This window comes from Salvia splendens, chromosome 4, assembly GCF_004379255.2.
Source record: "Salvia splendens isolate huo1 chromosome 4, SspV2, whole genome shotgun sequence".
Taxonomy (NCBI): Eukaryota; Viridiplantae; Streptophyta; class Magnoliopsida; order Lamiales; family Lamiaceae; genus Salvia; species Salvia splendens.
Window position 1 is genome coordinate 17,574,058 of NC_056035.1, and position 11,083 is coordinate 17,585,140.

The window sequence follows — 11,083 nt, forward strand, 5'->3', positions numbered from 1 at the left end:
GTCAATTAGAAAACTTGCATATTTATTATATGAATTTCGACACAAATTATGTTCTTAATTCGTCCCTTAAAAATATGAATATTTGGGACAACGCAAGAATTAATGCACAATAAATAAAGGAAGACAAAAAATGAGAAATATAGTTAAAGTAGTATTACTGAATAGTGAGACTCAAATTATTATTATTAGTGTTTAATTGTGAACCATAGTGGTATAAATTGTAAATAAATTGATGTATATAATAAGTTTGGGATAATTTTCTATAGATGAAAATGCTCATATATTTATAGAACGAATGAAAAGGGAAATATTCATAGTTTTATGGAATTTCAGGAAGCTTAAACTAAAAATCGAATGTCCGAATTCCCTCACAAGTCAGGGCAACCATTTTTAGGCGTTGTTTGTACTAATATTACTATTAGAGGCACGTTCTTCTACACTCGATGTATCAAATATCCGTCCAGTCTTAATTAATAAACTCTAATTAAAGACTATTAACTCATAATTAATACCTCATTGGCATATAATACCTGATTAACGATTCCGGCCGCGCAAGAGTTGGCATACTAATAGTAATAATATTGACCGCACACCACTACCCATAGTTTAGTCATTTATAATAGGGACATATTCTTAGTTTAGGAATGATATAATGAATGAAATAATAAATTTTAATAATGCAAATTTACATATATTACCCTTTTCTTTACATATGGAGCTATCGCAATTTCAAGCATTAAAAGCAACAAGTAATTAATCCATTCGAAAATTTGAACTCTAATTAAGACTATATTTGTTGATGACTCTACAGAAGCGTCAATTTGCAAATATTAGCCTCTTAAAATATTTTATTATTTTGATTTTGATTTTGATTTTGGAAATAGACTAGTCTTCAATCCCTTACCAACCACATGACCAACCTAATTTTATATTAGTACTACCAAAGACTTTGAATACTGAAGAATTTAAAATGGAAGAGTAAAAACATTTGAAAATTCCTTACATTTTTACAACATAAATGGAAGAAATTACCTTATTTGATCCATAAACAAACAATATTTATTTCCGAGTTCAACAAATTCCTACAAGAAGCTGGTGGGTGTCTTCGCATGTCTAGACCACATATAAGAAAGTAATTAAAATGTATGTATACAAATCCAAAAATTTGACCATCCTTCACACGAGCCAGTGCAGACTGCAGACTTCATCAAATAGAGAACAATTGCAATACTATGTAAGATGATCTGTTTCAGCAATTCCTCTCCATGACCAGCGGCTTTCAAAACCTCGCGAAGTCATTACTCGAATAAATTACAAGCAGCCTACAAGCCTAAACAGGGACTGCCTTAGCAACTGTTTTAGGGGCAGTGAGTTTAACCTGCAGTTACAAAAAAGCCAGTTCAAGTATGTTTATTTTCCAATGAAGATATTTACAAGAAGACTCTGACCCTCAACGAAGATGCACCACAATTTATGGAAATCGGTATTTATTCTTTAAGCACATAAGTCATCTAATGTACCATTGCAAAATCAGAGGGGGTAGTTTATGTTTTGCAAGCGCATGAGGAGCCTGACTAGCTAGCTAGAGCATTTTGGCTACCCCTGCAAAGAAAGAAGTAGAGATGTGTGCATGTGTTGGCCTAGCGGTAGAGTGGTTGATGTCCGGACTAAAGGTCACGAGTTTGAGTCCACCATTGCGCAGCCTTTAGAATTTATATTTATTTGCCAATTTAAAAAAAGGAGAGATTTGTATAGGGTATGACCGTATACTTTAGCTAAGAGTGGTTAAAAGAGTTTTCCTGTTCAGAAATCCATAAAGAACCAATGTGTTGTTACCTTTGCTGATTTAAAGAGTTCGTCCAGCACTTCAGACAAGGTTGGATGTGCATGCACGGCAAATTTGATGTCCTGCAAAGTACATAGTACCAAGAGGATAAATTATCATCTGAAACTAGAGGCAGATTATTCTAATTGAACTCTTTGACCATAATTTAATTAGTTCTTGGTATGGACGTGTTGTAGGAAGAAAATAAACCTCGTTGCAGAAAAAAGTAAATTAGTTAGAGGCTCAGATACAATCAAATAAAATTTATTGACAAAAAGTTATGGAATGAGGAGTCTGAAAAAATAAGCAATAGTAAACTCTGCACAAAGACATCGAGTGCGTGAATTTTCTGTACATCATTTTATTCTTTATTTCTACTATAAGACATTTTCTTGTTTCCCAGGGTACAGTTTGTGCAATTGGCAACTTACCTACAAGGCTCTCTATAAAGTGTAGTAGATAGTATTTTATAGGTTAACATACCTGTATACGTGTTCCCATGGCAATGGCATTAGATGCCTCGTGTATGAGATCTGCAGCATGTAATCCAAAAATATGAACCCCAAGGATCTCACCGTTGTCAGGCCTGTATATCAACTGTAAAGAACAATGGATTCAGTATGCAAACATACAATATATAATATCATATCTAGAAGGACCAAAAGGAAATGTATTGTAAGGAATTTAGGACTAGTAGCCAGGAGCTAAATAGGCAGCATTATACCCTGAACTTCATCTGAAGTTCACAAACAAGTTTTTCAAATCAAACCCATAGAGGAGGATACATTGTAACATAACTTTTCAAAGAATCTTCTAAAAATTGTATCATCTAATGGGCAGTAATTGTTACTTGTTGACCACTTTATCAACAACTTTTCAGATCTTGGGTCATAGGAACCAAGAGGGAAAACAATCAAATGAACTAAAACAGAAGCAACATATTGCGAATTATGCCTTACCTTGGCCATTCCTTCTCCTTCATTTTCAGCAAGAGCTTTTGTATTTGCTTTGAAACTTGTTTTGGCAATGCTTACTTCAAATCCTTCCTTCTCAGCCTTTTCTCTGGCTTGAGGCTGAAAGAGTTTTAAAGATTTAGCAGCAGAAATGAGAAAAGAAACTATCAATATTTGTTTTCTTATATAATACGCTAGAAAAGAATTATGTCAAAAATGCAATTCAATACACTCAGCAGAAAGAAATACTGTCTTTCTACAAAAAAAAAAATCAAGTTTACATCTTATTTAGTTATCACTGTTATACCTAGGGGTGCGTTAAAATGCTGACTTATTTAGTTATCAAGAAACAAAAGGTACTGCTATTTTCACATATGAAGTGAAGCAAATATCTGAAATAGCCAGCAGTAAACTGCCATATTCTATAGGACATGAAAATCAAGAAACAAGCACTGGCTAAAAGCAATTTGAGATGGAGAGACATACCTCAGTCAATCCTACCATGCTGATTTCTGGATGGGTGAAGCATGCTGCTGGAATGCTTAAATGGTTCAGGACATGGTCGTTTCCTGTAACTTGCTCAACAACTGAGACCAATTCCAGAGGTTACAAAATGATAGGCAAAATCAAACTGCTGAAGTTTCATATGAACTTCATACCAGATATTCCTTGTGCACTGGCTGCATGGGCAAGCATCATTTTCCCATTAGCATCTCCAATGCAATACAAATGAGGAACCTAACAAGCAGAACTTAAGGTGAGTAAAAGGTACAATGTAAATACTTCTGCACATAAAAAATGACAAGAAAAATGAAACTGCACACACACCAACTTCCCATTTGCATCAATAACTCTCATGCGCTCATCAACAGGGACAAATCCACGTTGTGTTTGAACATTAATCTGGATTTGGATGTAAATACATTTTACAAACATTAGTTTTCTAACTTTAAAATTCAATTTTACGGTGATGATACAATGTCAATGGCCAGTTTCACTAACATTTTCCAAACCAAGCCCTTCAGTGAATGGGGCCCTTCCAGTCGCAATAAGTGCGGCATCTACCTGCAGGTAGTCATGAAACAGATTGCACACTCCAATTATAATTAGCAGTAGTAACAAAACAGATGGAGAAGACTATAATTGAACAGACTAGCATTGACATACAGCTGCTATCTCAGTCCACTTATATCAAGTGAGATAAGAATCTAAATGATTAAAAAGAGGGGGAGAGTATTAACACTTCAGATAATAAAACTTGCAATTTTTGACATATCACTTAGTAGGACTTCCATGCCTGATTTCCCTTGAGATAGATTTCTGAACATTACCTCCAGAGTTTCTTTTGGTTCCTTTGTCTTTGCATCAATGAGCTCTATTTGTACTGGTTTCCCATCCTTTGCAGGAGTGATCTGTAGACGGCGTCGACGTCATAAAATTTAGGATGGATGATAAAGTAAGTTTATTTTTCTGCACAAATTAAGTAGAATAATTGACTGGTAGGCACCTTGCTAGCAAATACACCAGTGTAAGAGTCAATCTTGCGAGGGTTAACGAGAACTCGTTGAGCTAATTTTCCAATCTCAGGATCAAATCCGGGCATGATTTGATCCAAAGCTTCAATGAAAGTAACCTGTGTAATGAGATTATCAACGTCCTTACGCCATGTCATTAGCCTTAAGAGTAAGTTTAAAAAGAGATTGACGGATAGGTCTTTGCTTAGGCACAGTATATGCTGAGCAATGGTTGTAAGGAAAGTAGGATTATCAAGAAGACGTAAAAAAGAGTCTACTTCCCAGCCAAAAAAAATTCTAATAATGTTTATATAAATAGTCTAGATAAAAAATAGTAGGGAAGAATAAGCTATCACACCTCACTTCCAAGTGCGGTATACACATCACTGAACTCAAGTCCAATGTAGCCACTTCCAACAATAGCTATCCACTGTGGAACAGATTCCAATTTAAGCGCATGGTCACTGGTAATTACTGTCTTGCCTGCAGCCAATTGATACCAAGTATGGAATGACTAGAGATCAGAACATATAGTCAGCCTAAGAGGCTAAGATAAGTGAAACAGTAAAAATGTCTGACGAAATTGGCTTGAAAATATAAGAGCAAATATAAAGAGCAGAAAAGCAGCTACCATCAACTTCAATTCCCTTGGGCACTAAAGGAACAGAACCCGTAGCAACTATTATGTCTTTTGCAGTTATAATCTTGTCCCCAGAATCTCCTTTTCCAAATTTCAACTTTTGTGGACCCTGAATATGGTTTGAGTATACATATATTAAATGCAGATTATATAATATAGTTTCCATTAGTGATAAACTAAAAAGATTTTGTAAATCTATACAACTAGGATATCTTAGAACTGAAGACGTGGACTCACCAAAATAGTACCAAAACCTGTCAATATATCGACACCAAGAGCTTTCATTGAGTTGGTCAAGTTGCTTCTGATCTTTGAGGCCAAATTATTTGCATGGTCAGCAACTTTCTGTCTGTCGTATCCAGCTGCTGCAACCTACCATATGACAAATTGATGATCAGTAAGTTCATGGAACATTATCCAGAAAGGAAGGAAAACCTTATCTTGTAACTGAACAGCAAAACTGCTATCTATAACTCTCCTGCTATGCAGTTTACATAAAATCAAAGGATTTCTTAACTACAGAAACATTTTGCACACACTTCAGTCTTCACAAGAAAGAGAAATACCTGCAGACCGAAAGACTTCATATGTTGTTCATTTTGAAGCTCTCGCATGCGACCGCTGACAGCAAGAAGTGCTTTAGAAGGAACACAGCCTCTATTGACACATGTTCCTCCAACTACATCCCCTTCAATAATGGCAGTTTTCAAGCCCTGCAATTTATATAAATTCAAGACGATTGTCCAATAAACAGAATATTACAGTAACGTGACATTGCCGTTATGATACAAATCACAAAAGAGATCATTGTAGTCAAGATGGCTATGCTGGAAATAGTTTGAACAAAAAACACAAAAAAGTGGAATAATCCTGATGGGAAGAAAAACAATTTACAGTCGCCTTTTATAGTAATTAAAATAATTGTATGGCATATGTATGAATATTGGCTAGGTTAACAACGCTCTTTGCCATTAAACAGAGAAAGATAACCCTTATTAAGTTTATTGTATCTATTTTTTTAGCATTAGATCACAACCAACTTTGCAACGGGAATTATGTTGAAAATGTAAATTTAAAGATGCAGAAAGTAAAGTCTGTATACGTCGTCACTGCTAACTTATTTATCAGTTGATCTCAAGCTACATCCGCAAATATAATGAAATTAGGCAAAGCACAAAACAGAACAAGGAAATCTGAAACAGAGCGCAACGATAGCAAACAAATAGCTTCACCTTCTCAACAGCATGAAGCGCGGCACCGTGGCCGCCAACTCCAGCTCCAATAATTACCAGATCGTAGTCGAAGCCGCTCGACGAGGGCGCGCCGTTGCCTTTCAAGGCCGCGAAAACGCCATTCAAATTGGAATGCTGGGAACGCGAATTGAAGCTAGCCAAGCGCAAGGAAGTCGCAGCTGAAGAGGCGCCGGCGCCGAATGCCTCTCTCCGGAGGCCGCAGAAGCGGAGCGAGCGCAGCGGCGACGGACAGGTGTCGTTGGCGGCGGAGGATCGAGCGATCAGCGATGGAGAGGAAAGGGAGAGGGAAATGGCGGATTGCATTTTGGAGAAGGAGAGGTGTGCGTAGAGTGTGAAGAATGGGTGGTTTTAATGGCAATGAAGATGGTGGAGGCGACCTTTGGGAGGTCCGATTAGAGGTGGCGGAGTTTGCTAAGAAGTGCTGCTGTCTGTTTCAGTGTTGTTTTTCAATCAACTAGTATTAACACCCGTGCTATGCACGGGACATAAAAGTTTAAAATTATAAATACAAAATAAATGAATATATAAAAACACAAACCATGTATGGCTATATCTTTCACTCAACTATTACATACATTAGTACGCACAAAAATAAAATGCATATACAAAATGCACAAATACACACAAAGTGACAAATGACAAAAAAACACTACACAAACATCTAAGCCAAATAGACGTTTTGTTTTGTGAGAGATATATAACAAAGACACATTCAATAAAAACACGTGTAAGATGGGGAGAATCCTCTGCTGTGTTATACTATAACATAGCGGGGGTTGCTATGGTTAAACGTAACCACTATCATATGAAAAGCAGTAGTATGGTACATTGAGCGGCACATAGTACTCTATTCTATTTCGCTCATTGTTTTTTCCCTATTAATTTCTTTAATTAAATATCCGGTGGGCCAATGCAACTTTTTTACAATGAATAGCCTTACTACCAATAAACTTGTAGAGCTTAATAGAAATTTAAAAAATGAAAACAAATTAGAGAAGATATTGCTTCTTATTGAATGATAGTAGAGTTTGATCTTTAAAAGAATTTAGAATCATAGCATAAAAGTATCTAAATTGACCAAATGCACATAGTAATAATTTTTTAAATTTAAACTAAAAATATTGAATGGATTGGTTGACTAAAAAATGTCTTTTAAGAAATAGGCCAACATGAGCAAACAAATAAAAAATAAATGTTTTTTCACAATTTAAATTCAATACAGGAAAATATACCTAAACATGAAAAAATAAACTATGAAAAATTAAAAAATACTTGAAAATTTTATCGTCCCTCTTGAGTTGAAGTAACACCAAATTTACGATCTAATATAAAGAAAATAACGTATAGTATGCGTTCGTATTAATAGAAATGTTAAGTGTGATGCAATATTGTTCTTGGTTTGATATTGATATTAATTTACTTTTGCTTCTTTATCATTATTATTTGGTATTTTATTAATTATTATTTGGTTTAGGCAAATTTTATTTAAATCTATGATAATATAGTTACATTAACTAAAAAAATACTCCATTATATTTTAATTAACTTTATTATTTAAATTTTAATCATATTATAAAAATTTATCGTGTCATATCATATCATATTTTGGTCATGTAATATCATATTTTGGTCGTTAACATGTTAAGCTAAATTGTATTATATTTAACTTACAGTTACTAACGGTAGGCTGGCTTTTTTTTGCATGGCACGATACCCCGCACGATCATGTACGATGTTATTGAGTTGGGACCTCATAAGAATCCGATGATTTCGTGTTAGGTTAGGGTTTTACATTTATCGGTTGACCTCATAACTGCCAAATCCACACGATTTGTCAAAAAAATAATAAAAACAAAATAGTAAAATATTTATTGACTGATAAAAAAAGAAGTGCAATTTAATCTACCATGACTGACAAAATACTCACTTCATTCCACTTAAGATGGTCACATTCAAATGAGATTCCTATTAGAGACATAGGGAGTAATTTGCTGAACTTGGAATTTTGAAAATATACCAGAAGTTTATTTTCTATTAATAATGGAGTGGAGAAATTGCAAAATGTTGGAGAAGATTGAGCGAAAAAGGTGCCAATCAATAACCCAATATTAAATCCTAAAAAGCTTATTAAACCTAAATATTAGTAGTAAAATTCAGTTAACATATTTTAACCCTAAACATAGAGACATTTGAGCGCCGCTTCTTCCTTCACCTTCTCCGTCAATGCCACCACCACTTCCGCCTCCATTACAGTCTTTATGGGTGTTACAGTTACCATATGCGGAAGCAAAGTCCCTGAAACAACTTGCTCCGCGCCGAACATATAGCTGCTGCCTCACTCAGCATCATCTCTTCTGAAGCGAGTGGGGGAGACGGCGGCGCCGCCCCGACCACCCCCGTCGAGCCGCTCGTTCCGCCGTGCCCCGCCTACACCGCTCCTTCCGCTATTTCGCCTGCAAGCTTCACGCCCGCAGCCGCCTATCGCTCTCTCTGTTTCTCTCCCTAATCGGCGCCGCCCCCCACCACCGCGTTCCCCGCCGCTCCTTCTGCCGATGCCCTGTTTCCTCCTCATCTCCGGCATCTCTCAACATCCCTCAATTTCTCTCTGCCCGTCTTAGCGCCGCGCCTTCGTCGCCGACCTGCCTGCATTGCTACGTAGCCGGCCCTCACTTTCTCTCTGCCAGCCACCGCTCCTCTTCCCTCAGTCTTGCCGCCTGTGGTTGGAGCTATCGCCGGATTCCAAAATCCTGCTATGCAGTCAAAAGATTAGAAAATTAGTCCCAAAAAAGATGCTGATTTAAATGATGGTGTGTGTATAGCAGTCTAGTCTTCTTTGAAAAGCTAATTCTCTGCATTGGACCAATTTTTGCCTAGTAAAATCTGGCTTTTTTTTGTCTCAATAGGCGATTTTCTTGCCCATAAGTGCCCACGTGTCAAAAAAATTGCTCTTTTCTATATTTATAAATGACCAAAAGGGCAAATAAAATTAATTCACAATTTCCCGCCAAAAAGGGCAATATTGACTTTTCATCCAACTGCCACTTTAGATTAGTATAGATTGGTTTTTGTTTCAACAATACTACAATAGATTTAATTTATTTGTGATTTATGAATCCTTAAATAAATTGAAGTTGAGATCATAAGAACTAATATTCAAATTTTAAACTACAAGAGCATCCACATCCGTGCTCTTGCCAACGAGCAAGGATATGGGCCCACCTCCACTTTTACTCTCTGCTTTTAGGTAAGAGCACAACACTCACATCTGTGCTCTTCCGCAAGGACAAGCACAAGAGTCCCACCATTCTATTATTCAATTTAAATAAAAACATTTCCACAAAATTAAAATACATTAAAATTACCCGAAATAATATTATAAATTAAAAAAAATAAAAATTACATAATTAAACTCCTAAAAAATAAAAATTACTGATTAAGCCTAAAAATACCCCCGTGGAAGACTATTCATCCGGCTCTACCCTCAATGTTCTTTGGAGACCCCGTATCATTGCCACATGCGATCGAAGTTGCTCGGGGATCATATTTGACCTATCGGCCAAATTGAGTTGGGCCAAAATCCCCCACAACGAGTTGGTGGGGGGTTGAGGTGGCACATAGGGAGAGGGAGCGGGTTCGAGAGCGGATGGAGTCGCGGCATGACGGCGGTTGGCCGCCGCCTTCTTCCTTCCTTGCGGCCGGCATTGGGAACACTCGGGCCGGCGTCGGGGCTACCCAAGTTAGCTCTGGCAAGTTGGCTAGCCACATCTTCGGAGCCGGCGTCGGATAGGGATACGGACCTCGACCGTTTTGGAGGAGGAGCTAGAGGAGGATGATACGCCTCCCCTATACTTCGGATGCGACTGTGTCTCCTGCCAAATGTTGAGGTACTTGAACGACTTGTAGTTGATGGATTGGTAGGTCGCCAACGCGGCACTGATGATGTCGACCTCGCTTCGGCCGCTCCCCGCCGACCGCTCTTCCTGGAGGTATTCCGTGGAACTTTTGGATTTCTTCGTTGGCTTTGTATGTGGCATTGCGCACAATACTCTCGTTGCGCTCGATTGTTCCAGCCGACCGATTTTGATTGTACCGGCGACAGATGTGCCACCAATAATGGTCACCGGATTGGTTCGTGCCAACCTCCGGATCTTCGAAGATTGACAAGAACGCTTTAAATAATTGCTCCATCTCTCCCGGAGTGTACGGGGTGCGGACACCGCGAGTAGGAAGAGGAGGAGTTTGAGAGGGGCCGCCCCCTCCCACTCTAGGCACAGATGGCTCGGGTGTCCACCCGTATTGCCCTTCGGGGGCATCTTGGTCGTCGATCAGGTAAGGCCGGTAGCCACCCGGTACTTGCGAACCTTGGGTTTGATGAGGGGCCGAATATTCCGTTTTCGGACTAGGAAATGGTTATGAACCAAACCAATCGGGGTTTCAACCGTGGGAGCCGGATGGGTGATCACCGGAGCCGGACATTGTTTTGTTGTAAGAGTGAAAGAAAGATTGAGAATTGAGAATGAAAATGAGTGAATTTAGATGAGAATTGTGTAGTGTGGTTTCAATTTTTGGGTGTGGAAGTGATGGTATTTATAGATGAAAATGTGTATTCTTGGAGAAAAAAATCTGAAAAATAAATTAAAAGTTGGTAGAAAACGGATATAATTCTTTAGGAAGTGAGTTTTTTTTTTTAATTGGATTTTTTAATTAAAATCTGATTTTTTTTTAAAAAATTCAAATTGCCAACGGCATATGGAAGGCTGCCACGTACGCTGCTCGCTGGCACGGACGTGCTCGATACATCGCCGCGCCAACGGCAAGAGCGGAGCTGCGGACAGCGGTGCCGTGCCGCTGGCACGGACGGACGGACGCCGTCCTGCTCACCGCTGCGGATGCTCTAA

The 11,083-nt window shown here is 38.1% G+C and overlaps 1 protein-coding gene across 1 annotated transcript; it reads right to left on the bottom strand.

Moving 5' to 3' along the window:
* Nucleotides 1–964: 964 nt before the first annotated feature.
* LOC121801228 (dihydrolipoyl dehydrogenase 2, chloroplastic-like) lies at nucleotides 965–6,601 on the bottom strand. Its single transcript, XM_042200671.1, has 15 exons — nucleotides 6,165–6,601; nucleotides 5,499–5,645; nucleotides 5,170–5,304; nucleotides 4,924–5,041; nucleotides 4,651–4,775; nucleotides 4,286–4,411; nucleotides 4,110–4,190; nucleotides 3,781–3,843; nucleotides 3,607–3,681; nucleotides 3,438–3,516; nucleotides 3,265–3,365; nucleotides 2,785–2,898; nucleotides 2,309–2,422; nucleotides 1,837–1,908; nucleotides 965–1,378 (listed from the first exon to the last, which is right to left on the bottom strand). The coding sequence occupies exons 1-15, from the start codon at nucleotides 6,486–6,488 to the stop codon at nucleotides 1,331–1,333; spliced, it is 1,722 nt and encodes a 573-aa protein (XP_042056605.1). The 5' UTR covers nucleotides 6,489–6,601; the 3' UTR covers nucleotides 965–1,330.
* Nucleotides 6,602–11,083: the final 4,482 nt, after the last annotated feature.

What these genes read in the sequence shown, in the direction of transcription:
- LOC121801228 (XM_042200671.1), bottom strand. Translation starts at nt 6,488, where the DNA reads ATGCAATCCGCCATTTCCCTCTCCCTTTCCTCTCCATCGCTGATCGCT. An exon ending in CGCTTCATGCTGTTGAGAAG is followed by an intron (nt 5,646 to 6,164) that starts GTGAAGCTATTT and finishes TATAAATTGCAG; the next exon opens with GGCTTGAAAACTGCCATTAT. An exon ending in CCATGGGAACACGTATACAG is followed by an intron (nt 1,909 to 2,308) that starts GTATGTTAACCT and finishes TGTACTTTGCAG; the next exon opens with GACATCAAATTTGCCGTGCA.